Source organism: Eutrigla gurnardus, assembly GCF_963514095.1.
Source record: "Eutrigla gurnardus genome assembly, chromosome: 3".
In the NCBI taxonomy this organism is placed as follows: domain Eukaryota; kingdom Metazoa; phylum Chordata; class Actinopteri; order Perciformes; family Triglidae; genus Eutrigla; species Eutrigla gurnardus.
Genome location: NC_139917.1, coordinates 18,124,097 through 18,151,685, shown reverse-complemented (window position 1 = coordinate 18,151,685; position 27,589 = coordinate 18,124,097). Strand labels below are relative to the sequence as shown.

Below are 27,589 nucleotides of genomic sequence, written 5' to 3'. Positions count from 1 at the left end.
CGGATGCGCCGTCCCGCTGCGCGTCAGAGGGGCGGAGTCGACCGGTGAGCAGCCAGGAAACATGATCACGTGTGACTGTTATCGTTGTTGTTGTTTTTTGTGGCCCCACAATGCTTTGCCGGTTATTCATGAAAGACAGTAGAGAGCAACTGGGGCATATATTTATTTAAGCACAACAGCTTGTGTTTCTAACAGGTTGAACCCTCAGGGTTTCTAAGCTGGTTTATCCTCCAACGTCCTCTTTTCTCCCTCTATTTGGGGCCATTCATCTGCAGAGACGTCAGATGCCTGAGAAGAGAACAGAGTTTGACTGCTTACCTTAGTTTCTTTTCTTCTTGTTTTTTAAATAAGTGACTGATTGGTTGATTCATTTCTTAATAAATCAATCTTGATCTCACCTGATCAAATTCACCACCTCTGGCCGCCTTCACCACATCACCATCCTCATAGTACTCTGACACATCCTGTAAGCAGAGAGAGAGAGACGGTTCAGTGTGTCTCCTGTTCCTCTGCGGTGTGTGATCATGAAAGTGGCTGGTGTGTGAGTGATCGACTGGGGGAAGAGAGGCGAGCAGATACAGAAACATGGACTAACCAGCTCTCCCTCATATGCAGCTATTCCCTCCATCGCGAAGCTCAGCCTTGAGAGAAGAAAAAGAAAGTTAACATAAAGTTTATGAAAGGTGCAGTTGTAAATATTCTAAAGAAATGACAAATAAAGTGAATGTACACATGGTGCAGGCCAACAGCTGAGGAGGAGTGTATATTTATTTTGACTGAATAAATGTCTCATTTTTGGAAAAATTAACAAAGCTATTTCAGAAAGTAGCAGACGGAAGGGTCTACAATATGAGTTTGAAGGATAAAGATAGATGTTAGACAGTAAGGCAGTGTAAAAAAGACAGTATAAAAGTGAAGCACCATCACCTGGCGATCGTGACAGAAGACAATGAAATGAAGGAACAACACTGTTCCTGTAAAGCCAGGCACTGTTGCAATCTAGCTAATGTACCATAGCGGTGCTAGTTAATGATGTGCTAAAGGGATGATATACTGTATTTCTTGGGCCAAAGTTAGCGTTACACTGGTGGAAGCACTTTTTCACGTAGCATCTGCCATGTTTCCTTTAATTGCACGTGGTGGATGAACTACCAACTGGTTTGCTCTGCTTCAGTAAAATAAAGAAAAACATCCTCTTCACAAGAGGAAGTAACAGTTTCATGTGAAATGTTTGCATAATTATTCAAGGTGTCAGAATCAAACAGAGAAATAACTCACAACGATGCCTCCCCACCCTGCCTTCTCCCTGAAACAAAGAGTTTAAATAAAAAGATGAATTAACGGCAACAATGAGGTACACCAGATATAACCAGGACTCTGAAACTCACTGAACATCACTCCAGCACAGCAACAACAACAGACCAGTAGCACCAGCGTTATGAAACCTCCAAAGACAACTGCCACCACCAAGGCGGGGAGACGATTCAACACTGGAGGAACAGAAAGGTGGAGAGATTAAACCAGCTCTCATCTGTCACAGGGATGTCTTACTTCAATCAGTGGATCAGCCGTACCTTCTCTATCCAAATACAGCCTCTTGCTGCTTATGGCGGTGGCGTTGTCAAATCTGTCTGACACTTTGCAGTGGTACGTTCCAGCGCTGCTCCTCTCGACAGACAGCAGCAGAATGGACTGTTCCGGAGGCTGGTTGACCACAGAGTAGAAGCTTCCTCGGTCACGTAGGAGGGTTTCGTTGAGAAACCACTGGTACCGTGGAAGAGATCCCTTTGCCGCCCTGCAGTATAACCTCAGGGCGGTCACAGCGTATTGTTCTCCAACGTCATAGTCGTAATGCAGGGCCACAGGCCCACCAACTGGATCTGTTTCAGATGGTATGGATCAGAGTGAGACATTATGGATGGACATTAAAATAAAGTAGGTACCACATCAGAAGTTTCAAACTATTTACTGACCAACTTGTAGCGAAATCCACTGACTGAATTCGATCCGGTCTCCATTGCACGCCTGGCACCGGAACCTTCCCAGGTGCTGGCCCAAGACCAGTGGAAGCTTAAACGTGGCGTCTCTCTCGTCAACCGTCACATTGGCAACCAATTCTGTGCTGTTGTATAGCGAGAAGGTGACTGGCGATGTCCCGTTTGTTGACCGACAGGTAACCACGGCAGAATAGTGGTGGGAATCCTCCTTTAACACCGTGAAGGCAATGTCAGGGGCTGACACCACGTCTGAGGTAGTAAGATGTAGGAGAATATTACTTTGTTCCCAGAAAATCATTTCTGTAACATTTGAACCTGAGAGTTTATTCACAACAGCTGACCTTTGACTGTAATTACAACTTCAGAGCTGTTGGAGGTGAAGACTGTTCCGTTGACGCCGTTGGTGGCGACACACATGTAGGAGCCACTGTCTTTAGGAGTAGTTCTGAGGGTGACACAATGACTTTTACTCGTTCAGTTAAAAATGAGCGTGTTCAGTGGCTGGCCACCATGACAAAGGCCTTGTTTCTCAGACAGAGTTGGTCAGATGTTTGTTGGGGTCAATGGGTCCTAGACTATGGGAACTTGAAATACAACAAGGCTACACTTTCCAGCAATTTACCAATGGTATTTGTCTGTGAAATATTTAAATGTTTAAATTTAGTTTGACTACATTTATTTCTTTTGTTATAGCACTTAGTAACTCTGTTCTTCAAACGAACCCCAGGTTCACTATTTTTTATGTGTTTTTCTTTTCTTTCTTTTGTGTTGGTCTACGGAATAAACAAATGACATACAACATGATAATTAGTGAGCTTTAAAGGTACTAGCTATATCAAGTCATATCGTTTAAACCGTCATCAGGCCTACAAAGGCACTGCAAATACTACTACTACTACTTCTACTCAGTGACTACTACATACACACAGAATGCCATACCATTCATTTAGTATACTGCCTAGCAACACCCTACCAGTCACTAAGTAACCACCCTATGATATAGCCCTGGTTTAACGTGTACACCACTACTCACAACACCATAGCAACCACTGAGTAATGCAGAGGCAGAGAAACTCCCGTCGTGACTCCACTGACCTGTTGATCAAGAGATGGTCACCTGCAACATGGTGGAAAGGAGACTGAGAGACAAGCCTCCCATTAAGAAGCCACTTGAAGGACATGTGATTTCCAGCGGTGAGTTTACAGCCAAGCTCCAGTGTCTTCCCCTCAAATACCTTCACTGGGTCTGAACGGAAGACAATGTCTGCACCTCTCACTGGTTCTGTAGGACGGACAACACTACATTGACTGATAATATCCTCCTGTTTGGGATTAAAGAAACCTTGTGACGTGTTTCACCGGGGGCTTTTTGAACCATGCTAACCATGGAACCATGTTGTTCTGTCCGTCGATGTAACCGGCAATTCACCACTTTGTTCCAATCTGAAGTAGCTCAACAGCTATTGGATGGACTGTCATTACTTTGTCATGATATCTTGACATCATGATACCACATTTTTTCATATCAGTTATGGAAACATGGTGGTTTTTCTTTAGTTTAGCATAGCGCTATTATATCACTGGTATCAAAGAGACTCACCAACAACCTTCAGGTAGTGTGTTTTGCTGACAGTGGGCTCTATGTTGGAGTTGTTCTGTGCCTTGGCCGTACATTCCAGGTTGCCGTCGTGGGATTGTTTGATAAAGATGGGGAAAACTGCAACCTCTCCATTCGGGGAGGAGTATAGTCCCAAAACCTTGTTACGGTTACCCTCCCTAAATGTTGATAATTAGAGGGATTGTGTATCATTACTTAATCCATTTGAATGCGGTGGGTGAATTTAATGTGAAAGCATACTCACTTAAATAACTGCAGCAGGATAGTTTCATTTACTGGGTAGATTTTCAGTTTACACCGAAATTCTTCAACAGTTTTCACCAAAGCCTCCGACGGGCCAGAAAGTTCCGGAATACCCAGAACTGACTGACCTATCAAAATAAATAGATGAAATAAAACTCAACAGAGAGAATCACACAACTGACTAAACAGGCACTGACACAACAAAACAACTGACTTACTGCTCTCCTTGCTACAGCAGAACAACCCTGTAAGGAAGACATCTACAAGTTTACATGAGGTTCAAACTGTGAACTAATGTGCTGCAGTGCAGTGTGTGTTGAGTACATTACCCAGTATCACCAACAAGAGGGAAGCAAACATTCTTGTAGAGAACTCTTTAACACAACACTTCAAATAGGATTACGCTACGCTGTGTAATGCAGGAGTTTTGACAGTTTAAAATGGGGGGTTGAAGCACTGCCAGTGACAAAAAACACGCACTTAGAAACATGTGCAAATAGCTGATAGCCTCTCCAAAGCACCCTCCCTCATAACATCATGAGATGAAGTCATTGGCTCAGCGGTGTTGTGTTATATTTGGAAAAATATAAACATCCAAACAACATCAGTCACATTGTAAAGAGGTTGTAATGAACAATTTCATTGGTTTTAGAAAACAACAAACAAAACATCACTTTACGTTTGAATTTTTATTTTCAAACACATGACAGTATACAGTGGTTTTGCTCTCCTTTTAGTTACATTTGTAAAGCGTTTCAGCAACTCAGGAAAATTCATAATTGTCACAACAAAATATAGCTGCAGATTTTGATCAGTTTGCATGAAGAGGTGAACATTATGACGAAAGCTTCTCCCCTCATGCTGTCATACTGTGATCTCGACCATCTAAAGAGAGAGAGAGAACAGTCATGATGACTTCTTGTTTGTACACGGGTCACATTGTTTCTCATATTATTAAAACAAAATAATCACTTCATTTCTGCATACAGAAATGGAAAGAAAGAAAGAAAGTAAGTTTAATTATCAAACATGTTTGTCAATTCTTAAAGAGTTAATTTAATTTACAAAGATTTCTAGAGGACAAGAGGTGATGTTTTATTCATAGGACTGTAATTTTATTATATATATATATATATATATTTTTTTTTTTTTCTTGGAACTGTTCTGGTAGAAATATTGTTGGTACTGTTATAGAGAAAAGAGCTGCAATCATCTCAAATAATTTTTTTTCAAAAGAATTTCCTTGAAAGTGATATATTTTGAATTGTATGCTTTTCTGTAGAGAAATTGCAATTTGTCATATTGTCTAATTGACTAATTATAGGGCCACATATTCCGAGTGAAACACATTTCAATTTGTACAGTAATCAGAGGAAAAAAAAGTAACAATATACAAATCATTTTCCCATCGATTAAACTTTAGGGTCTTTTGGTCAGTGATGCTAAAATGTCAAATGTATCAAATGTAGCTACAGGCTAGCATACAGTTCAATATATATGAAAAATAGTTTCCAATAATCAGTGGATAATGGATTATTTACTTTGATTCAAATGGAGCAGAACTTCCAAGGAAATTTCCTCTATAATTAGTACCATACTATGCAGCTCTTTGTAGAAAATGGGAAAAATGTAAAAAAATAACATAATCTTTCCTAAAATCCTTACACTTACATATCAATACCTATTAATAAATGACAGGAAAAGAAGGGACCTTTAAAGTAAAGCGTTACAGGACAGTTTGTCACTGACTCCAAATCATTGTGTTTATATGCGGTGCAGGCCTGTCTACCTGATTCTGAACATCACAGTCAAAAGTATCGTCCTGTTCGCCTCCCGGCTGGGACGTGGATGCAGACAGAGGAAACCAATCAGAACTGGCACAGAAAGGCAAAAACATTGGTTGAACAGGTCGATTTCAGTTCCAGAACAGTAATATTTCTGAGGGCCATAAAGACAAAGCTTACTTTGTTGTAGCAACGTGGGCACGAGCTGCGAAAGAAATAAGACATTAGAGCAATTGATATAGATTCAGCTACACATTTCCAATCAGTTGATTTCTCCCACACACATAGACACACACACACACACACACACCTTGCATGTGGTCAAACATCTTGTACACACAGCCTGCACCAACTCCCAACACCAGAAGAAGGAAGCAGCAGAACGCTATGCTAAGGACCTCGATGGTGTTCATGAATACATCTGTGGGAAAGAAGGGAAACTTGAGTATTTCATACTGTAGAGGCAACATAGAAGGCATTTAAATATACGATATGTGCTTTTTACTTGTTGGCGGTTCAGTGGAGGATGTTGCTGGTGGCATGGTGGTAAGGATCCTGTCTGATCAAGAGTAAAACGTGTGATGTGGTACACTAAAGAGTGCAGAGACCTCACAACAAAGGAGGATATTTATAAAAAGGAATATGTGAAATTAGTCTTTATTTAAAAACAAGTCTGAGAGTTGCACAGGAAGATTGATACCACTGTCTGTACCTTCTATATGGTAAATATATAGCTGGAGCCAGCAGCTGATTCGATTTTTTAATCTAACCGACAGCTGTTACGGCAGTAACTTATTTACACTACAGACATGAGAATGGTATGTCATCATCTTGGTAAGCAAGTTAATGAGCACATTTCCCAAAAATGTTCAAATCTTCAAGATGATTTCTATTGGATACTTAGTCTTGATCTTTTCACCTGTGACTCGAACCAGCATGGCTGCACTCTCCACCCAGGGTCCGGAGTCATTGTAGCTGTCCCTTGCCCTGCAGCGGTAATACCCAGACTCCTCCGGGCCGAGCTCGGACACAACGAGGGTTCGTCTATGGTCGTTTAGTGCAAAGTGGCACTGGACGGGCTTAATGTGGGAGTCCACATGTGTCTCCGCGGGGATGACAGTGTTGTTCAAGAGCCATGAAATGTAAGGGAAAGTTCCTCGACTGATCTCACAGCTCAGGATGGCAGCAGCCAGTTTGGAGTCAGCTCTGTAGAGATACTCAACCTCCAATCTCACATCACCTCCGACCGGGACTGGAGGATCAAGCAGGGAGGAGAGCGACAGAAAGGTTAACGAAGAGCGGAAAGACAGGCAGGGCGATCACAGAAAGACACAACATGTCGGTGTAGCTCATACCCACTTCCAGAGTCACAGGCTCACTCATCAACTCCTGCACCTCAGTCTTCACCCCACATCGGGCAACACCCATGTCCAACCCGGGTACCATGGCGACGGGGAACCAGGCAGAGAGCGACTCAGTAGCTGTGACAGATCCCACTTCTGTGTCATCTAGTGAAAGAGAAATGTTGACCGGAGGACTCCCTCTTGTTGACCAGCACGTCACATTGCCACGAAAACTACCTCCCTCTTTCATGATGGAGAAAGAGATTCTCGGTTTCGAAACGTAGACTGGTGGAGGAATAAAAAGGGGAGAAGATGTAAGAAAACAAATTTAACCATAGGTCGGGTGGGTGATTTTGGTTGACACGTACGTTTGACCGTCACCTCGACCTCTGAGCTGCTGGAAAACCTCCTGGTGTCCTGCACCCTGGACCAAGCCATGCAGGAATAGTACCCTGCTTGCTCTGGAGACACATTCCCCATCACCAGCTTGTTCCCAGCGAGGAAAAGCTGGGGAGATGTTGAAGATATCACTTCCTTCCTGTTGAAAAACCAGGTATAGGAAAGGTGGGAGCCCTTTGTGACGTTGCAGCTCAGTACAAGGCGCGAGCCCTTATATGCAACTGGGGGGAAGGGTTCAGAAGTCACCCTGGTGTTTGATGCCGGAGCTAGAGATTAGGGAAAGAGAGATCAAGTTTGAGAATGATTCAAATAAGTGTGATATTAAAGTTTTCTTTCTCTGTCTTTCACTCACTGACTACAGTCAGCTTGATGCTGTTGCTGAGTCCTGTGCTTCCTCCAGCCATCGCCTTGCAGTGGTAAGCCCCCTCCAGTGTTGCTGCGACCTTCAGGTAAAATGTGCCAGGTTGGTTCCCTTGGCGATTAGCAACTTTGGCAATCGGGACACCACCGTCCCGCATCAGCTCATAGGTGACTGGCGGAGCGGAGTCCGGTGCAACGCACCTGAAAGCCACCCTGGAGCCGAGGTAGGCCATGTCAGGACCAGTCAGCACCGGCTGAAGAGAGATCGATCCTCCTGACGAAACACACGAAACAAGTTTGGGTGGAGCCCCTAAATGTACCCATAACAACTTTTAAAGAGATTATGGGAAGATACAACCATGGACATGTTTTTCAGGTTATGAGATGGAAGAATAACAACAAAATAACCAACAAAACATCTCTCAGCCAGCTGAGTTTCAGATCTTACGAAGCGCCACTTTCACAAACGTACTTATCTTGATGAAGAAACTTGCCAGTGCTGAAAATAAAAATCAACATATTGCTGTAAGAATATTACTGTTAATTTTTTGTAAATTTAAAACTAATTTGGATTTACTCACCCAAAATTGGCAGCAAATGAAGAGTCTGTAGTTTCTTCATAACAGATTGGCATTTATGTCTGTGTGTGTCTCTGCGTGTGTGTGTCTGTGTGTGTGTAAACGCTAGGGGTGTTTCACATGTGTTGCAAGTAGATAACTATAGGCTGCATGTTTGGTTGCATTATTGGGAAGACATGCATACATTCTCAATTTATTGAAAAAAAGTAAACATTTCAGACATAATCATTACATTTCCAATTCCATAAAAAAATGACTGCTTGAGTTACAAAGTAAATGCATCATATGAAGGTCAAAATAGGACCCTTTCAGAAAGAGGCCACAACTATATTTCTTATCTTTGTCTATCATGTAACTGGAACAGCAAGAGTTCATCAGTTCTTTGGAATTTTTATTGTCAGCCAGCCGCGGGCCTCCACACCCAGCCTCGCCCAAAGCAAGGTTTTATTTTATTTTATTTTTTTTTATTTACATGGAAGTCTGTGGATGAACAGGCCGGACAGTTTGAGGACTTTAATCACTTTGTATGCTTGATCGGGCGTCCTCGTCCATGGCTGCAGAATGGACTCTGCGGGGGTTCCTCTGATGTCTGAGCATTGTGGTATGCTGTTTCACCAGGAAACGCTTATCTGAGCTGCTCTGTGGGGGAGAACACACACAAATCTATAAACGCAACGTGCACACAGATACACGGGAAAAGCATTACATACCAATAGACCAGTGAATGAACCACAGTAATTAAACTATATATCTTCTTTCTCTGACTAATGTGTAAGTATGTAAGCATTTGATGACATGTGACTTACAAGAACCAGCATGTCTTTCAGTCTCTCAATGGTCTTCTGATTGGCTTGCCGCCGTGACACATACGAGGTCAAGATTATACTGAGGCAACAGAATTGAGACCAACAGATCAGATGAAAGTACTGCATGTCTATTTTAAAACAGCTTATATCCACAACCAATGCATGTAGTTCTCCTGGATGAAACAACGTAATCATACTTACATCTCAGCTAGTATGAGCGGTAGGGCAAAGGCCTCAGAGGCCAAGTAGCGGAGAGTGGACTGTGCCAGGCGTGGGAGACTGTCCACACACACTCCTGTCACATTAAACACAGTTTCTTCGTTTCCAAACGGACCACAGAAGGGCCTGGATGCGAAACAGCAGGAAAAAATTGCAGAAATTCGCAGCAGAGAAAAGAAAAATATAAATGGTTATATTTCCTTTCTAGTTCCTTCAGGGCAAATCGTAGACAGTATGTTCTCTGCATGACAGCATGCAGGTCAAAATGAGAGTTAAAATAGAGCACCGGTTTGCATCCGGCGTGGCCTCTTGCTGGTAGAAGTTGAAGCCCAGCGAGGCTGCAGCCATGAAGAGGCCGAGTAGCAACATGAAGTGGAATAAAACAGAGGAGTTGGAGGCTCGAAACATCCTCTGCTCTGCCACACAGCACCGCAGGACTGTGAACTGAAGACATGAGCGGCAATTACTCCAAGGAATAGTTCCACATTTTTGAGAAACTTGTTTAATTGTGTGATTGACAAGAAAACAAATAAGCATTTCCCATAATCAAAAAAAAACAAAATTGTCAAAATCATCATGTTACTAAACAATAATACCATCCAGCTGAATGTCAGAGTCTTAGTTTATTTATAGTTTTATTTATTTGTTTATTTCATTATCTAAATGCCTTTGTCAGATTGATTTTATTTATTGAAGTAGTGTTACTATATTGTTTATGTTTTTAGGTCATTGTTCTTAAGCATTTTGTGACATTTGGACTTGATTTGAGAGAGAGAGAGAGAGAGAGAGAGAGAGAGAGAGAGAGAGAGAGAGAGAGAGAGAGACAGAGAGAGAGACCACCTTTTTGATGTAGAAGGTGGCTATCAGCGTGACAGTCCCTATCACAGGCAGTAGAGGGCAGTAGTAGACTCCCACCCAGGACACTGTCTGACTGTACACCAGATCTAACACATTGAATGGGATCAGGAAGTGCTGTTTCCCCGACAACCGGGCCAGCAAGGATGAGGGGTACTTCTCTTGCACCAGCCTGTCAGACAGAGGAAAGATAGCTCACACAGAAAGTTCATGAATCTCGACTACGTGGTGTAACTGAGCTTCAGTCTTCAGCTGACCTGTCGGGGGGAATCTACTGAACAGCGCAATCAAACGCATTGATCTTTTCATTCAAACCATAACGATGACTAAAAGAGAAAGAGACTGCAAACCCACTTCCTGGGGTAGTTCAAGAGTAAGTCTGTGCAGAACAGGGTGAGGAAGTTGAAGATGCACAGCTTGTACATTTCTCTGCCAAACATGTTCTCCCTGCAGTGATAAGGAAACTGAGACAGAAACACACACATGTAAAGTGGGGTTAAAAACAAACGCCAGACATCCCATCGGTCTGCAGGACCATGAAACACAATAAAGCTCACTCTCAACTCACTTGCTGATGATCTATCGTCGTGAAGATGAAAAATAAGTAGATCCCTAGTGAGGCCAGCTTCAAGAAGATGCTCCTGAAGAACAGACAAGGTGAACCAGTGCAAGTGTGTGTGTTTGTGTGTGTACAGCATTATCCCGGGTTGATCTCCCTTTGCACCTTACCTCACAAGAGTGGCATTGACCTGCGTGGTGAAGGAGTAGTCTTCAAAAGATGAGATCTTGCGGAAAATGAGAGGGAGGCACAGGTTGACAAAGGTGATGGTGATGGGAGGGAGGTACTCGATGAGGAGGCCGACCAGCCAGTAGTGCCCAGTCTAAGAAACACGGTCAGGAGGTGTCAGATACGATAATCTATTCACCAAATCCAGGACGCACTCGAACACATGAAAGCCTTACGGTGTCCTGGGATGTTTCGGTGGCGAAGTAGATGAGGGAGAAGGCTCCACCCAGCAGGGCTAGAACCAGCAGGTTCAGGACAAACCTGAGCAGGTAAAGACGCGCCCTCTGTCCAAGTGTCCGCTGAGCCTGGCGCAGGGAGAAACTCTGCTCCTCCAAATACAGCTGAGGACCAACGACAAATTAGTCAGACAGGTGACAAATTAAAGGAATAAACTTGATAGGTGAGTAGAGGACCATGACGGCGGCTCCTTGGCTTGTCATTGAATAGTTTGATTATGATGAAGATGATTTGAAATACTGTACATGCTATGGCTTTGGTTTAGGCAGGGCATCTCAAACCGATTGAACATCATACGGTGGACTGACCCGTTAGGCCGAACATCACGGTTTGATAGATTCACTATCGACACTCACCTTGAGATCGTTTCTGATGAAGCTGTGTTTCAGAGCGGCACCAGCAGGGTCCTGGATGGTGAAGTCCCAACCCGAGAAGATCTTGTAGCTCACATTCATACTGTAACGCTTCCCGAGCATCCAGGTGTGCTTGTAGCCAACCGTCGTCCTGTCAGAGAAGTTTACAGATTTAATACAGACGTTTTCTCCAAGATGTGAGGACACTCTTTGTTCTTTTGCAGTTCTATCCTAACTGACCTACGGACCACCAGGATGAGACTGAGGATGAGGATGGTGAGAATTCCAGCGAGGTACAACAGAGGTGTATTCAAGCACTGCAAATTCAGGGAACCACGAGTGTAATAACCGAAGAAGACCGGAGAACGATCCAGGTAGCCCTGCAGAAAGGAAAAATGACATTATGTGAAACATACAGTTCACACACACACACACACACACACACACACACACACACACACACACACACACACACACACACACACACACACACACACACACACACACACACAAGCAAACGGATCCTTACCGTTCCCAGGAAGAAATCCAAAACAGAGTCATTGCCTCCAAACTTCAGAGGTTCTGTTAAATCACAAACAACAACACAAAATGTTTTTTTTTTTTTTTTGCAGGAGTGTTCATTGAGCTGGTTAATTTACTATAATCTATAATTAAAGCTGACTCACCACTGGTGTTCCTCCTGCCATAAAATGTTGTAGGCCCCAGAATGAATCCCCAGATAAGAGCAAAGTAAAGTAGGTTCAAATAAACCAGATATCTGAGGAACACAAAGTAAGCCTTCACGCCAACTCCCAACCGGCCTGAAACAGATCAGGGAGAGGATTTTAATTGTTGTGTTGGGGTGAGATCATCTAGTCATGGTAATACAATGGACTGGAAAAACAACGGGGGGCAAAACAAGTCCTTATAATGCACTGCAGGCCTTCCTCACCTTCGATGGCGTGGAGAGTGTGCTGCCATGGCGACAGACCTGATAGAGCTCCTCCCATCTGCGCCCATACCCTCTTCCCGTTGAAACGCTGGCTTCGCCTCCAGGACTCCCAAAAACCAATATTGCTGATTTGCATCTTCCTCCTGTCTCTAATTAGCGGCGTAAATATGATATTTCAATTGTTACATATTAGAGCCTAAGCATTCAAATATCATTAACATAACATTTAAGCAAACGTTTGACCTCCTCACTTTAAAGCTGAATATTATGCTTTTTAAAGGGAGGCAAACAAACACTTCCTAGACTAATATTTTAACATTTCTCATGTAAAATCTGAGAAAAATGACCGTGGTGATATAGTGATGTCATCACCAGCATCAACCATTTTTAACAGAAAGGGTCACAAACTGGAGTAGTTGAAGCTTTGGGTGTTTCCTGGGCAGGGCGGGAGCAATGACAGATGCTGTTGATTTGCATTGTGGGAATTGAAGGATCCAGATTTGTTGGAGCTTGACCGCATTAGGAATTACAAGCAATGATATTTCAGCCTCTGCTGTGTAGAATGTAGACCATTCTTTGTGTCGACACTCCCATTTAAACAAAAACATCAGAATTTCCCCAAATACAAATCATAGATTTATAAAGGACTAAAACACAATTTAAATCTGCAGAAAATAGCTGAAAAGTGGCACAAAAAAACAAACAAACATATATTTAAAAAGAAGCAAAAATGGACTTTAAAGACAAGGTTGAAGAGGAGCTGAGGAATGGCAAAGAGATGTTTGGATGGGATAACAGGGAAGAAAACACATAGCTGCAACTCAATGAGAAAAGCCTGTTAGCCTTAATAGTCTAAACCTGCGGTTCAAGTCAAGATTTGATGTCATGATTCAATGATGACTGTGACACTGTGCAGGAATAGAACCTGCCCCATCATTATAGAAAAAGGAAGTCATTTTGATCCTCCAACAAGTTAATTCTCTCACAGTCCGTGGGCCAGATAGGCTCAAATAAAAGACCCTGAAAGAATGTGCCATCGAACTATCTTCACCCAAACTATTCCAGTTGATTCTCAAAACCAGTTTTGTCCCCAAGGCCTGAAAAAGGGCCACCATAGTTCTAATGCCTAAAACAGCATATATCAATAAATATATCAACATATGTCCATGAACCTATTATGGATTTTTCCTCTGCTTTAAAGACGTTTTAGCATCGTCTTCTTCCGAGACACCTGTGTGTGCTGAATGTCAGTGGCAACCTTGTCCTGATGATCAGAGAGTTCCTGAGAAAGAAGCCTCAATAATAATGCTGTATAATAACATCTTCTCCAACAACCTTGTATATCTGAATACCAGCAGCGTTACACAAGGGTGCCGCTCCACTCCCATTCTAAAAATAAATGTTGGTAAAATACTACAGCAAATACCTCACACTCAAAATATAATGATGACATGGCCATTGGTGCCTGCCTGCAGGATGATAACAGCCCTTCCTACTCTCATCACATTGACAGCCACCAGAAAGGCAACCGAGGTCAGTCGGGATCCCACCCACCCCTTCACTCATCATTCCAGCTGTTGCCATCTGGCCAGGAAATATGGGTACAAAATGATAGGCTCTCCCACCTGGCGTCTCTCTTCCCCTGAATATGCAAGGCCAGGTTCCTGGGCGGCTGTCTGGACAGGTGGCCATGGCTGATCCTCTCACCCGCCTCCGGGCCATCCTGGTAGGCCTCACAGGATTCCTGTCTGTCCTGCCTTTGGCGGCTGGCCTGGATGCTGGGCAGCTGATCAAATATCTCTGTCTGATAGTACTCAAAGGGGTCCGAAGAAACGCTGGAATGAGTGCTCTCATCTGTGGTGAGAACACATTGATTTGTTAGATCAATTGTGTTACAGATTGTAAGGTGATGCTTATTTCTATCATCAATCTGCAGGTTATTTTCTTGATTTATCAATCAATTGCTCTGTCTTTGAAAAGCGAGAAAGGAGTGAAAGATGTCCAAAGATATCCAGTTTACAATGATAAACAACAGAGAAATCATCACATTTGAAAAACAGCAAATGTTTTCTTTTATGCTTGAAAAAATGGTTTAAATAATTATTAAATTACTAAATGAATTGCTGCATATATATCTGTTTGCTTGCATTCATTTTGTGTTTTTCTTTTGCCTCCATATGCAATGTCAGCCTCTTGTATGCTGATACTAAGCACTGTATTTAAACGCACAGATCATGCAAGTGTGTAACACCTCAATGTGTTGGAAAGATGTCTGATACAAATTAAATTACTAATATTTAATCTGTGGTTATTTATATGACGTATGGTGCTAACGTGTTGACTGCATGCTGTCATTGCTATAAGCTCTGTTGCTTTAAAGCATTAAAATAATATAATAAATAATAGTGCAGACACTGTTGGACAAAATGAACACACAAACACAGCAAATACATTTTTGTATATTTTTTCTGATACCTGACAGGAGTCTCATGAAGTTGACAGGGTTGTGCTCCTCCATGGTGCGCTTCCTCTTTACTAACAAATGTCTTCTTGCTTTATGTAAAAAAAATAGTCGACAAACATCTCCACCAAAGCTGCGCTTCAAACCAAAAAAGGTTACTTCTGCAATCTGTATCGAAACATCCTGCTTTGCACCCTCACCATCATCATGGGCAGCTGATCCGGAGTTGATGTTGTTCCTCAAGTCCTGTTGGTATGGCTTAGTTTCTGGCAGGTAGCGCAGATGTCAAAGCTGCACGGACAGACTGCAAGTAAATTTGACAGCTCGCAGGAAATCACATGACAGGATGCAAAAGCAGGCGTTGCATTCGTGGCTGAAAGTCACACAAATTATTTCCCAACTGCAAGAAATACCCACGCATATACACTGGACTGAATACCAGTGAGAAATGATAAAGGGCTCATAGTTTCTACTGTTCAAGCAGCCAACTACTTGTGTTCAAAAAATGTAATAGATGAGTTATGGATGGGTATAGGCCTTTTTCACAGGAATTGCACTGTAGTTACAAATTACATAATGTAAGGCTCTGTTCCAGTGACCCAGTCAGCCATCACAGTGTGGCAGTGAGCTACCAAACACTATACCAGTGGACCCTGAAACTGACTTAATCATTTACACTTCGGGTTTTTCCAATTTTGTCAAGTCAGAGTGTTACTGTTGTTCATTTTAGTTGAATGCATTTAATTTTGACAGGGAAGTTATGCATTTGCTACAGCCTAGGTGTAGTCAGGTATGCCCATGTTAAGTTATTTTGTAACCCTACAAGTAGGTATCATACTGTTTACCAGCCAGATTCATCGTGTTATGCAATGACTTCTCTAGTTCCAGTTCAATATTTGTTTATTTTTGTATTATTTACTCGTCGTGTGTGGGCCATGTAACTACCGACATGCTCAAATTAAATCACTGACCGTATTACTAAGTTATGGTTGGACTTTGAGTTTTTTTTTTTGCTTTGTTTGAACCGGTAGAGGGATTTAACGCGACGTCAAGCCTGAATAGGACTGAGTCAAAAGTAGCAAGACTGTGGGGGTTACTACTTGTCAGATTTACGTCATATCGTTATGAGTTGAACTTGAATGTGTTCAGTTGTTCGATCTGAGAGAGCGAGACAATTTCAACACGTTAAATTAGATATGTTTATCGCACGGTTGAAGTTTTAGCTCACACGTTTTACAGTTTGTGTTGACAAACTAGAAGCCCGCCACCCCTGCGAGAAAATGGTTTCTTCCCCGCTGTCCGGTTGAGCGTGGGGACTATTTTGACTGAGCTCGCGGACTCAACGGGTTTGGCGAGTTCCAGATCGGCTGATTGAACGACTCTCGTCCGTCTTTGTCCACGTTTTCTGGGCTGTCGCCTCGCTTCAGTTCGCTTTCCCTTAAATTCCTGAAACGGCAGAGTTGCTGTCACCTCGAAGGTAAAACTATTTGTTAACTTTTAATACAACTAATTGACAGGTTGACGAGCTCGCTTGGTCGTCACTAACGAGTTAACATTCAAGCTAACTTATTCGCCAACAACACAAGACAATTCAGTGCGCAAACACTACTTTCCCGTATGTTGATCTAAGATGTCACGGAGAAGGACTTAATTTACAGTCTGGGGGTGGATGAGTTTTCTTGTCTATTGTGCAACAGCAGGATGGTTTGTTGTGCTTTTTCATGTTAGAAAAGTAAGCAATATTAACAGATGGATATTTTTGGGCACGTCCATGTTTTAGGACTTTCCAGTATCTGTCATGTAGCCAGCGTTGAACCTATAATTTGGGGTACTTTTTTTTATGAATGAAGGCAGAGAGACGTGCAGGGTTATGGGCCTCAGAGTGCAATGACAGTGTCGTCGTGTATACACATGCATGCCTAACTCTGTTAGAGACAGCAGAGTCGAGTTAATTGCATGCACATTTTCTCTTTTGTCAGCCTTTATCCCCCCCGTTGGTAGCCTGTTACTATGCTTTGCCTCCTCTGTCTGCTTATTTAATCGTCTCCATACTCTCTCTGTAACCTCCCTTTCCCGAGGCTTACTGTGGTGCCTAATAAATAACATGAGGGCATTGAAACGACTGCCATGTTTACTGTAGCTTTGTGGTTCCCTGCACCATTTATTGTTTTACTTCTTCTTCTCTGCACTCTGGGAACTGATTTCCATGCAGGTGTTGAAAGCTGTCAGAGTAGACAGATTCCTTCACTTCACCCCTATGCCTCACCCTCATATCTGCTTATAACTGCACTCTGTTTTTCTCCACTGGATAGTAATGTATGTAATGTTCGGCAATGTTGTCATTTGTGGACATGGATCCCTTTCTTGTTTCTGGATTACATAGCTTTCTAGTGCACGTCTGTGCATTTACTCGTTCTTATTCTCTTTTTTTGGAGGAATAATGTTCTCTAATTTACTTGTAACCTAACCTAAACTTGTATTGAACCAGTCCCGCCCAACTTTGTTTTCCCAGCTTGTTTTTTTGGCAACTGTACAGCTCAGAGAGTTTTTAGTGTTTCTCCAAACCCACAATATCCTGCCCTGGCTGTATAGTCTCAGAGTACTTGTCAATATCAGTAATCACACATGCATACATTAAAATAAGGCACAAAGTGTCATGGCTAAACATGGTAGAGAATGACCAGCCGCCCTAGAAACACTGGTGCATAATGCCATTGTTTTTGTTTTTGTGCCCTGCAGAGGTGAGACAGAGTTTAAATCACACAAAAAGAGATCGGCTACAACAAATGTATGTCATAGAAAATGGACATGGTGTAACATGACCACCGAAACTTCAGCTAATGAAAACAGTATGTGTGAGAACCCTGAGAAAAAGTCCGCTCTCATACTCATGATTGTGTCATGATAGAGATATGCACACACTGTATGTTTTCATTCAGCTAGGGCACTCGCCAACCTCGCACGACCAACTACTTGTGATGTGGTGGATTCTTTAATCTCGACCTCTTTGCAGTGACTATGAGTGCAATATGTACTGAGGAGCCTCTAACTGGGAGCTGAACTTCCCAAGCTCGCTAGTGGTAAAGCATTAGTTGAGTTTAGCAGGATTTTTAACCGTTGTTTTGACTTACCCAGGATGAGACAAACTCTTGTATGCCTCTTACGTCTCTGCAGTTTTGAGGGTTTGTCAGATGGTGATTTCAGCCTAGATGATTTTAATTACTGGATGTCTGTGAAATTAAGTAGCAGCTCCCTCCATAGCTATATATGCAGGGGTAGTACTCTTTTTACACTACATTGTATTAGGCTTCAGCAAACCCTCAGATCTTTTCATGGGAACATACAAAATCCTAACAGGCACATCACTATTTTAAACTACTGTTTCTGCCGTGGGTGCATGTAAACAGGAAGTGGATTTGTTATTCAATGTGACCTAACTTAGTTTTCATTTTGAACTTTGAACTGTATTCGTTTGTCTCTGTGTCAGCCCTGTGATAGACTGACAACCTGACCCCACCCCTTTTATAGCCACGCAAACACAGAGGAACCAGCAAGCTTCCTCCAACCCTCTCATGTGATGTACTCTGACTGCTAACACTGACAATGCATCACTCTTGTCTCCAACCATGAATATTCATGTCACTGGTGACACTGCGCTGTCACCATCTGACTCTGCCCACAGTCCTAATCACAAGCCAGTGCCACAATGGAGCTCACATGAGTCTGGACAAAATGACCTAATCCCTCAACTCCATGAGTCACCTCACACTGATTGTAAAGGGTGATGCATGTTGAGAATACAAACTATTATTATTCCTTATTATTCCTTATCCAGATACAGATCGCCTATTAATGCAAAGTGTACACGAGACCTGAGGCGTGACGTACTTGTCATTCATACAATGGAGGTTACTATGCATAAAAAAAATGTGTGCAGGACAAGCAGTAACATGGCAAGAGCCGAATTCCAAGGAAGTCTGCTGGCATTTCCTCTTACCTGTTATTCACTCACCTCCCATCGCCCCGCCTCCCCCTCCTTTTCCCCTCCTCTCTCAGGTAGACGAATAAACGTCATGGTGGGAGTGGAATGCAGGTCTGAGCAGGAGAGGGTGTGATCCCTCTGCGATTGGTCGTCGAAGACGCCGGCAGCTGAACAAGACTGCCAGAGGAGAAGAAGAAGAATGGCTCGAAGTGTTAACTTTGACCTGAGCCACCCTCTCATGGAAGCTGGACTGGAGTAAGTGGTTAAGTATTCCTCTATATCACAATCCTCTTGTTTTCTTTCTCAGTTTCTGTGTTGGGTTCGCTGTTTCAAGCAGTAGCGTACGCAGCGCTATTTAACATGACGACTGGGAGGGAAATAAGGAACTGAGATGATAGGATAAGCTGTGCTCTTTGATGTCTTGTTAGACACTAAACACAAAGGCAGATCACACACTGTTTCCCAGGGCTTTCAATTCTGTTTTTTAAACCATGTGAACTCCTACTAACCACCACTTCATTGTCTCGAGAAAAATACTCATATGTATGTGGTTAAACTGTGTTTGAATATGTGTGTTTGTATGAATGCAGTCTCACAGATGATGTTTCCATTTGAAAACATTACCTGCCTGTCAATTGAAAAAAGACATGTGGTATTTTCTTTTGTTTATTTTCCCTCTTGCTCAAAGACAATCACAATCAGTCCAGTTGGCTTTGACAGTACATCTAGGTAGCACATAAAGAGGGTCCCACAGAAGGTCAAATGGTCTATACTGCCCACAAATGAAAGAAAATGACTTCACAGACACTTCCTGGCCTACTTGGTTGCGGTTCCCCCAATGAGACGACTGGTGACTGGGTCAGAAGGTCATTGTGTGTTTATCTGTGGTGTTGTAAATGGCCAACAGTTCCAAAGCACCCCGGATGTTTATCAAAGTGTCTCTGAATCCAACCTGCCTTCCTGATGTTGTATTTTCCTCGTTTCTGTCTTTGTATATGTACTTATGACCACTTGTCCTTCTGCCAGGAGCCCAGTCGACGAGGAAGGTGTTCACGACTCATTCAGCCAGCTCATAGCTGAGCAGAGTGAGAATGGAGGACTGTCTGACGCCTTCGAGCTGCAGCAGCTGCAGAGACAACTGGACGAGGAGGATCGAGGTATGCTTTGATATGACATTTACTTTACACTATGACTGCGCTAAGCCTTGGGAAACATAATATAATTAGTGTTACGATTTAATGATTGAAGATGTCATCAATATGACATAAATACTGTATATATATACCATTCTATCGGAGGATGTGTCTGTGTAATCTGTTTTGTCACCATTTCACATTACTAACATCACTGATCAAAAACTTCTTGTGTCCAAAATATCTTATCTAATTATAGATATTGAGGTTAAAAATGTCACCATATTTATTTTGTCTCCCATTCTCAGCTGAAACAATATTTTTTTATTCTTTTAATTCTTTAGACAATGTAGCCCACCTATCCAGCCCAAGACAAGAGTATGGAGGCAGGAGGCAGGGGCAAAGCGACATGGAATGGAATGATAATGAAGGGGAGGCGGACCCCCTCATTGGCGAACGTTGGTCCTCCGCCACCATGAAGATCCTGTCCTCCATGCCCAGTCGCACAATTGGTGAGTCCTGCAGAAGGCCATTGAAAATACAGCCCGATTAAGAATTTGTGGATGCCAAGAACAAGGCTGTTTATCATAGCTCCATGGAAATGCATAGGGTCTTAAAGTTATAGACTATATAAATTCAAGTCCATTTTCCATTACCAGAATTCAGTGTTGACAGGCCGCTTTGGAGCAGTAACTGTTGCTGATGGTCTGATCCTCTTTTCTGTCAGGTCGCAACAGGGGAGCCATCATCTCTCAGTACTACAACAGGACCATGCAGCTTCGGAGACGCAGGCAGAGCAGACCCGCTATCCGAGACTTCTCTCGCTCTGCCAGGCCGAGTATACGAGGCTACGGCATGGAGATGGACAGTACGGACACAGAGGGTGAGGAGGGTGAGGAGAATGGCTCTCCTAAGACACTAGAATATAAACGCATCTGTGTTTGACAAGTTTATAGTTCAAACAGTGCCACCTCTGTGTGTGTTACAGTGAGTAAGAGGGAACGTTTGGTGAACAACCTGCAGAACCTGTCAGTGAGCGACAGAGTCAGGATGCTCCGAGCTATGCCTCTCAATGTGGCTGAGAAGAGTGAACTCAGGTAGATGTGGTCCTTGTTATCATTACTCATATTTATTCACTGATGTTTTTATATATCAGTCTGAATTTCTCTGTATATCTCTCTGTCTTCAGGAGGTTAGCTTTACAAAAGGAGAAACGCACACATTCTACCAGTCAAATCCCCTGTTGCAGTCAACTCAAATATTACATCATCATTGTAAGTCACTCATTCCACCAGAAACATCCTTCTTACCTCTGACAGGTTGTCTCTATACTGTACCAGTTTGTATTTCAGGTTACCAGTTTGTAAATCAATCTTAAGATCCATTTAGGCATCATCATTGAATGCAGTTTGCCCAGTAGTCATTGAATTGTAGCTGTTTTGTCAGTACTTGCTAATTAACACTGAAGCAAATTAAATCTAATTTAAAATGTAGAGAAGTGTAGAAGCAAAGGTGCTCGTTGTTTTTTTACAGTGATCCAGTAGCCAGGTCCTCCTGCTACATTTGTTTTCACAGTGGGAACATTGTGGCAGTTTTGATTCCTTATATGTGATCGTCACATCATCTGTCCAGACATAATGACTGCATTTAAATGTTAAATGGCGCACACAGGAACACACATGAAAACAAAGCATAAGACAAGGCTTTAACTGGGTATCAGTATTTCACATAGTCGTTGTTATCAAGGCCCTGTAATCGCTCTTTGACCCAAGCATTTATGGACCTGAGGGTGTGCCTCACAGATTTTTTTTTTAATGGTAACGACAAACATTTGTATTTACCCTGGGATTGTACTGTTGGACATGGATAAGTTTGTTTGTGTTACCATTTCCTTTTTCTTAAATAACAATACAATGCAATATGAAAATAGGTGACAGTTGATTTAGGGATTACATTGATTTTTCTCCCCCTTTTCTCCCACACGTTCTCCTCCCAGGGTGTAAGGCAGGGTTGGTACAGCTGGTTGTCCTTCCTGCACTCCCTCCAGCTGTGGCAAGTGGCACTCAAGAGAGTGAGCGGACGTTTTGGCACTGGTGTCCTCTCGTACTTCCTCTTCCTTAAGACCCTACTCTTCTTTAACCTCTTCCTGTTCCTGGTGACTGGTGCCTTCCTGGTGCTGCCTCAGGCGGTGCTGCCTCAGGCGGTGCACTCTCCTGTGCTGCACGCTGGCGGACGCTCCTTCTCTGGATTGGAGCTCCTCACCGGAGCGGTGAGCTGTGCGCTGTGATGAAATATTATTGCGACACCAATAACACTTGCACACTATGAGGCCTTAGCTTTAGGAAACACTTGCCACATCCTTGATGTGTGTTCAGAAACGTGCCTGTATGATGAGTTTGAGTCGCAACAACAACATCACAACTAGGTGTTAGGAAATCCATTATGGTTGAGTATGCAACTTGAAACCTCCACTGCACATACACTGAGTGAAGAAGGAGTGAAGAAGGAGATTGTGTCCAGCAGTTAAACTTTTGAAACAAAAAACATGCATATTCATAGATTCATCTGGAAATTTTCAAAGATGGAGGGAGAACACGTATTTGTAAGAATGTTTGTGAAATTGTGAAGAGAAAAAAAAAAACTCTTTCTCCATCTCTTTTTGTCTCAGGGCTATTTCTCAGACACAGTGATGTACTATGGATACTACTTTAACTACACTCTCAGTAAGAGCTGCAGGGATGCTGGCGGAGAGCAGAATGTCTCTTTGTCTAATGGAACCAGTCTGGACTGTGCAACGAAGCACCTCTCATACAACATGCCACTAGCATACTTTTTCACCATTGGAGTGTCTTTCTTCATCACATGTATCATTCTTGTGTACAGGTACAGTACAGTGTTTTTTTTGTTGTTGTTTTTATCAGAGATGAGACTGCACGTCTATACACAAACTATAAAAACCAAACTGGTTTTGAATGTCCTATATCTCACAAAGCATTCGACTGTGCAAATTCCCAAACAGCATGTCAAAGTCTTTTGGTCAGAGCTTCCGAATCGACAAATCTCACAGTATCTTGGCCATGAAGGTCCTCTGCTCCTGGGACTTCAAGGTCATGAAAAAAACGTCGGTCAAACTCATGACTGAAAACATCTCCACCCAGCTTAAGGTACGTGGGAACACACACTTGGATTGACAAAAACACATTATCCATCTCGCTGTCTCCTTCTCTTGTCAGATAATTGGTAGATAGGAATGTGACAAGCTTTTCCTTCTTTATCGCCGTTTCCCTCACAATCTTCGTCCTTCCTCCTCTCTCTCCAGGAGCTGCTAGCAGAGGTGAATCATAAGTCTGTTGAGAAAACTGTATGCCAGAAGCTGTGGAGACTGATGGTTCATGGCCTGGGATGGGCTATCTGCATAGCAAGCACCGTTGCCTCTGTGCTTGCTATTTACTACTTCTCTGAACACATGCACCGGGTGAGGCGGGGTGGTTCCAGGGTCCGAAGTCAACATTCACTTAGGATAGACATTTTTATTGGTGAATAGTTAGACTTTTCAACTGTATTGGTCTGTCTTTGTTATTCAGCCTTTGGCCTTTTTATGGTCATCCAAGCAAATCAAAGTTTACTACTGAAAGTGCCATCTAAACAAGCCTTGCTGTTTCTAGTGTATTGGTTTTAAAGCCCCAAAAGGGTTGCTGGTGACTACTAGTGGTATCACAAAAAGACGCATGCCGACTCGCTGCAATGCTGCTACATTTTGAAAGCACTAGAATAACAGAAATCTGTGAAAAATAATAGTTTGTAGAGAGTAGTTTCTGACAGCTGGATAACAGAACTCTCATTATTTTCTCCCCAACAGAACCTCCAGCAAAGTTCCAAACGTGTCAACAATCAACCCTTGTTGAATGAGGCCAGCCTGCTGGCTCTTCCAGTGGTGGTCTCCCTCATCAACCTGCTGCTGCCCGGCCTGTTCAACCTCGCAGCCTGGATGGAGGACTATGAGTCACCTTCTGTACGCACATATGTCTCCATCAGCAGGTATGACCGGAGGAACTACATGTTGTTCACCGAGTTTAAGAAATTGCTGAAACCTGGTTGTTTTGGTTGGTAACATGTTGTGCGCTGCGTTTCTAGAAACTTGATGTTGAAAGTAAGCGTGCTCGGAGTCCTGTGCTACCACTGGCTGGGTCGGGTGGCTGCCGACCCTAAAAGTATTGGACTGAAGGTAACACAAATAATGGGACATCATTTTCAGCTGCGTTGTATTCTTGATCATATGAGTTGCTTCGTGTGGGATTTCTTTTATGGCTAACTCTGCTCTGTTTCAAAAATATTATCTCCAGTGCTGGGAGAGTTTTGTTGGGCAGGAGCTTTATCGTTTCCTACTCATGGACTTCATCTTCACTCTACTGGACACCTTGTTCGGAGAGTTTCTTTGGAGGTCACATTTGCTTTTTTGTAAAAGAGCTTGCATTAATTTTTAAAATTAATTCTCACTTAGAGCATGTTAGCCTATAAACTCACTTCCTCCTGTCGTCTACAGGTTGTTCTCTGAGAAAGTGTTGAAGAGGAGGAGGAAACCAGTGTTTGATATTGCCAGGAATGTCCTCGAACTCATCTATGGACAGACGTTGGCCTGGTACTAACCCTAACTTGCTATTAAGATGTGTTCAGCGATGTCAAATAGTTCCAGAGTAATGGCAAGGAACTTTGTGTTTCCAGGTTGGGCGTTCTCTTCACTCCTCTCCTGCCTGCAGTGCAGATTCTCAAACTCTTGCTGCTGTTCTACATTAAAAAGGTACTTAAATGCAACCATTTAAGTTGAAAGATGAAACTGAAATTATAAAAAAAAGGTTTTAATGGGTTAAAAGGTTAAAATGAATATAATAAATCCTTTAATTTCCCCTGTTGTTTTTGTTATGTTTATGGTTGAAGTCATCTTCTGTAGTGTTGTGTATTGAGTATTTCCAGCCTATTTAACATTTTTTTCCTCCCCTTTTGACATCGTCAAATAGTATAGGATCTTTTTATTTGACATATGTTTGCTAAATGATATCTTATTTTCTTATTTGTCTTTCTATCTGGGGCATGAAAGTGAATCTGTGACCTTGACAAAAAATACTTTGACAACAAAATCTTAAGCTCAGTGGACCCTGTCAGATTTGTGGTTATTGAGGCGGTGATCTTTGACCCCATCGTGTGTCTTGTCTCCCCACAGAGCAGCGTGATGATGAACTGTCAGGCTCCCAGGAAGCCTTACAGAGTCAGCCAGATGACGACCATCTTCATCACTCTCCTCTGTTTCCCCTCCTTCCTCGGTGCCTCTGTGTGTGTCACATACACCATGTGGAGGTACACACACACATTTTTCTGCTGTAAACTCGTCCTAATCAAACATACACATTTTCTGAACACAAACTGTACGTTTTCTCTCCTGTGCTTATTACTTAAGAACAGGTTTAAAAGGTGTTTTCCCCGTATATATGATATGATAAAGGTTTTGGCAGGTGAAAGTAAATCATTGGCTCACAAGTGTTTGTTGTTGTAATACTCCTTTCCACCCTCGCTGGTCACTTGCAAAACCTTCATCATAAATCATAAACACCAGAGCGAAAACAATTTTGATCAGAGTTACAAATTGGATCAGCAGAATTTTGTTTTTGCATCTCCAAAAAGCTTACTAATGTAAATATTCATACATTTGAACAATACACAAGTAGGGTTCCAGATATGTGTCAATATGTGTTTTCTTTATAAGTATACCTCTGATTTTACAACTACACTTATACCACTGAACATGGCTAAAAAGACATACGTCAAGCAGAGGTATTGTTATGATTACATGTAGTAAAATATATTATTATTATTATATTAATATATTGCACATTGATTTAGATCAGAGGTTAAACTGTTTTTGAGAGCTGTCTGAGCACTTGCCAATCATAGAAACTGTAAAATTCACCTCAGAGAACGGTCATATGAATAACGAGTCCTGTTTGATAGTCTCAACAGCTGTCTTCTGTCCTCAGCATCACGCCCTCGTCATCATGTGGGCCGTTTCGCGGGCTCAAAACAATGTTCCAGGCGGGGAAGCGATGGGTGGAAGCAATGGAAAAACATAATCCCAACCTGTCCGTGCTGGCCAAGGCTCACTCCTACCTGGTGGAAAACCCTTTCTTCCTGTTTGTGGGAGCAGGCATCTTCCTGTGAGTACACACACACACACACACACACACACACACACACACACACCTTATCTCTGGAACACCCTGCTGCAGCTGTATGTGTCATAAAGCAAGCAGCAGTATACTATCATACTGCATTATTATTTGTTGTACTGATTTTATGCACTCTGTTGTTTCTTCTCGTCAGGATTATCATCTACTTCCACAGTCAGGTGGTGGACGGTCAAAGGAAGATCATCAGCTTATTACAGGAGCAGATAGAAAACGTAAGGTGTCATCTACGTATATACAGCTCTAATTCTTTGTCCGTCATACACGTCACTTAAATTGTTCTGATGTGAAAAGACTGTTTTCCTGATATTCATTGCTTTTTGATCAATGTGGTTCCCTCTTCACCTCTCTGCTCAGGAGGGGGACGATAAGAAGTTTCTGATCACTCGTCTTCAATCAATCCACGAGCAAAAACGAACCCCGGCTCGAAGACTCCGCAGTCAGGTCGGTCTTTGCTGCTCTGATGCTTTACAACAGCTGTTGCTACCCTTGACTTCCTCTTACCTCCTGTGTTTGTTTGTTTTTTTTTAATTCTAGGACTCCGGCTGTTGAGATCCTAAACTCCAGTTGAAAAGCCTCATCAATTCTGTGAGCACTGAGGTCTAGAGAAATCTTACACCAGCTTGGATGTAACTGGAATTATAACAGGGATGGACTGTGTATATGAACAAGTTCAAATACGTTATGCATTTTAACTTTGGCTAGGATTTTATTGCCTGGAGCCTTTTGTAGTGAGGCAAAAGAGACCAAGTGGAAACATCAGGTGACCCAAAGCTATCTGCTTTATACAGTGCTGTTAATAGATGTAATTTCTGGAGTCACACTTAAAGTTAATGTTACAGATGGACAGTATAACTGATGTTAATCATTTAACATCGATGTAAGTCATCTTTTGTAAAAGCACTTTCATATTAACTGTGAATGTTTTTTATTTTTATGTCTGGTGCAAAAAATCTGTGTTGTATTCATTGTGTTTTAAAGCTTTTAATTTTTTTTAAAATATTTTTATTAGTAGGTTTTGTACGGCATGTAAACTTTGGATGTTGTGGGTATCAGTATGATAATACTGGAAATGACTTCTTGTTTTCCCATTCTGTTGTCTGAGTTGCTCCTTTAGGGTGATAACTATTGTCATACTGTAGTAATTAAATTATGTTTTATCATATCGGCATGTATTTGTAATACTTACAAGGTGTGGGCACTACTACAGCGCAAGAAAAAAATGTTAAGCCGGGAAAAAAGGATA

The 27,589-nt window shown here is 42.4% G+C and overlaps 4 protein-coding genes across 9 annotated transcripts; 1 reads left to right on the top strand and 3 right to left on the bottom strand.

Annotated features, from left to right (window-relative positions):
* Nucleotides 1-147: 147 nt before the first annotated feature.
* On the bottom strand, nt 148-4,312 carry LOC311011075 (Fc receptor-like protein 5). 2 transcript variants are annotated; one of them, XM_084005796.1, is made up of 13 exons: nt 4,188-4,312; nt 4,077-4,103; nt 3,860-3,986; nt 3,598-3,773; nt 3,093-3,279; nt 2,339-2,442; nt 1,974-2,246; nt 1,575-1,880; nt 1,389-1,490; nt 1,279-1,306; nt 596-641; nt 399-464; nt 148-288 (listed from the first exon to the last, which is right to left on the bottom strand). In XM_084005796.1, the coding sequence occupies exons 1-13, from the start codon at nt 4,216-4,218 to the stop codon at nt 214-216; spliced, it is 1,548 nt and encodes a 515-aa protein (XP_083861922.1). In that variant the 5' UTR covers nt 4,219-4,312; the 3' UTR covers nt 148-213. The 2 variants fall into 2 exon arrangements, with proteins under 2 accessions (XP_083861922.1, XP_083861923.1); XM_084005797.1 differs by lacking the exon at nt 1,279-1,306 and having other exon boundaries at nt 1,361-1,490.
* Nucleotides 4,313-4,542: 230 nt separating this feature from the next.
* LOC311011653 (Fc receptor-like protein 5) lies at nt 4,543-8,432 on the bottom strand. Of its 5 annotated transcripts, XM_084006720.1 has the most exons (11): nt 8,326-8,432; nt 8,217-8,243; nt 7,737-8,018; nt 7,354-7,650; nt 6,998-7,270; nt 6,562-6,894; nt 6,148-6,201; nt 5,953-6,063; nt 5,823-5,847; nt 5,648-5,732; nt 4,543-4,743 (listed from the first exon to the last, which is right to left on the bottom strand). In XM_084006720.1, the coding sequence occupies exons 1-11, from the start codon at nt 8,363-8,365 to the stop codon at nt 4,723-4,725; spliced, it is 1,548 nt and encodes a 515-aa protein (XP_083862846.1). In that variant the 5' UTR covers nt 8,366-8,432; the 3' UTR covers nt 4,543-4,722. The 5 variants fall into 5 exon arrangements, 1 of the variants encoding a protein (XP_083862846.1); XR_014596914.1 differs by lacking the exon at nt 4,543-4,743 and having other exon boundaries at nt 6,148-6,233; XR_014596916.1 differs by lacking the exon at nt 4,543-4,743 and having other exon boundaries at nt 6,148-6,197.
* Nucleotides 8,433-8,503: 71 nt separating this feature from the next.
* Nucleotides 8,504-15,293, bottom strand: tmc8 (transmembrane channel-like 8). Its single transcript, XM_084006719.1, has 16 exons — nt 15,007-15,293; nt 14,157-14,385; nt 12,532-12,680; nt 12,266-12,400; nt 12,109-12,161; nt 11,820-11,959; nt 11,583-11,730; nt 11,166-11,330; nt 10,932-11,083; nt 10,771-10,843; nt 10,557-10,666; nt 10,188-10,374; nt 9,634-9,791; nt 9,330-9,473; nt 9,129-9,207; nt 8,504-8,961 (listed from the first exon to the last, which is right to left on the bottom strand). The coding sequence occupies exons 1-16, from the start codon at nt 15,047-15,049 to the stop codon at nt 8,836-8,838; spliced, it is 2,091 nt and encodes a 696-aa protein (XP_083862845.1). The 5' UTR covers nt 15,050-15,293; the 3' UTR covers nt 8,504-8,835.
* A 1,027-nt stretch (nt 15,294-16,320) lies between these two features.
* Nucleotides 16,321-27,508, top strand: tmc6b (transmembrane channel-like 6b). The gene is made up of 21 exons (XM_084005603.1): nt 16,321-16,469; nt 19,049-19,229; nt 20,001-20,131; nt 20,452-20,619; nt 20,835-20,990; nt 21,096-21,204; nt 21,297-21,381; nt 22,104-22,376; nt 22,776-22,990; nt 23,127-23,271; nt 23,427-23,582; nt 23,967-24,145; nt 24,242-24,332; nt 24,451-24,548; nt 24,651-24,746; nt 24,830-24,905; nt 25,326-25,459; nt 26,137-26,313; nt 26,480-26,558; nt 26,701-26,787; nt 26,881-27,508. Exons 2-21 carry the CDS (start codon nt 19,174-19,176, stop codon nt 26,893-26,895), a joined length of 2,526 nt encoding a protein of 841 aa, XP_083861729.1. The 5' UTR covers nt 16,321-16,469; nt 19,049-19,173; the 3' UTR covers nt 26,896-27,508.
* The last annotated feature ends 81 nt before the right edge of the window (nt 27,509-27,589 follow it).

Coding starts and splice junctions, on each gene's coding strand:
- LOC311011075 (XM_084005797.1), bottom strand. CDS start 4,218: ATGTTTGCTTCCCTCTTGTTGGTGATACTGG. Junction 642..1,360: donor CAGAGTCCTGGTTATATCTG/GTGTACCTCATT, acceptor TCTTCTCTCAAG/GCTGAGCTTCGCGATGGAGG. Junction 289..398: donor GAGGTGGTGAATTTGATCAG/GTGAGATCAAGA, acceptor TTCTCTTCTCAG/GCATCTGACGTCTCTGCAGA.
- LOC311011653 (XM_084006720.1), bottom strand. CDS start 8,365: ATGAAGAAACTACAGACTCTTCATTTGCTGCCAATTTTGG. Junction 8,019..8,216: donor AAGTTTCTTCATCAAGATAA/GTACGTTTGTGA, acceptor GTGTTTCGTCAG/GAGGATCGATCTCTCTTCAG. Junction 6,202..6,561: donor CATGCTGGTTCGAGTCACAG/GTGAAAAGATCA, acceptor ACTCTTGATCAG/ACAGGATCCTTACCACCATG.
- tmc8 (XM_084006719.1), bottom strand. CDS start 15,049: ATGGAGGAGCACAACCCTGTCAACTTCATGAGACTCCTGTCAG. Junction 14,386..15,006: donor CTTCATGAGACTCCTGTCAG/GTATCAGAAAAA, acceptor TTCTCACCACAG/ATGAGAGCACTCATTCCAGC. Junction 10,844..10,931: donor GTCAATGCCACTCTTGTGAG/GTAAGGTGCAAA, acceptor TCTGTTCTTCAG/GAGCATCTTCTTGAAGCTGG.
- tmc6b (XM_084005603.1), top strand. CDS start 19,174: ATGGCTCGAAGTGTTAACTTTGACCTGAGCCACCCTCTCATGGAAGCT. Junction 22,991..23,126: donor TGTATCATTCTTGTGTACAG/GTACAGTACAGT, acceptor ATTCCCAAACAG/CATGTCAAAGTCTTTTGGTC. Junction 24,906..25,325: donor TGCTGTTCTACATTAAAAAG/GTACTTAAATGC, acceptor GTCTCCCCACAG/AGCAGCGTGATGATGAACTG.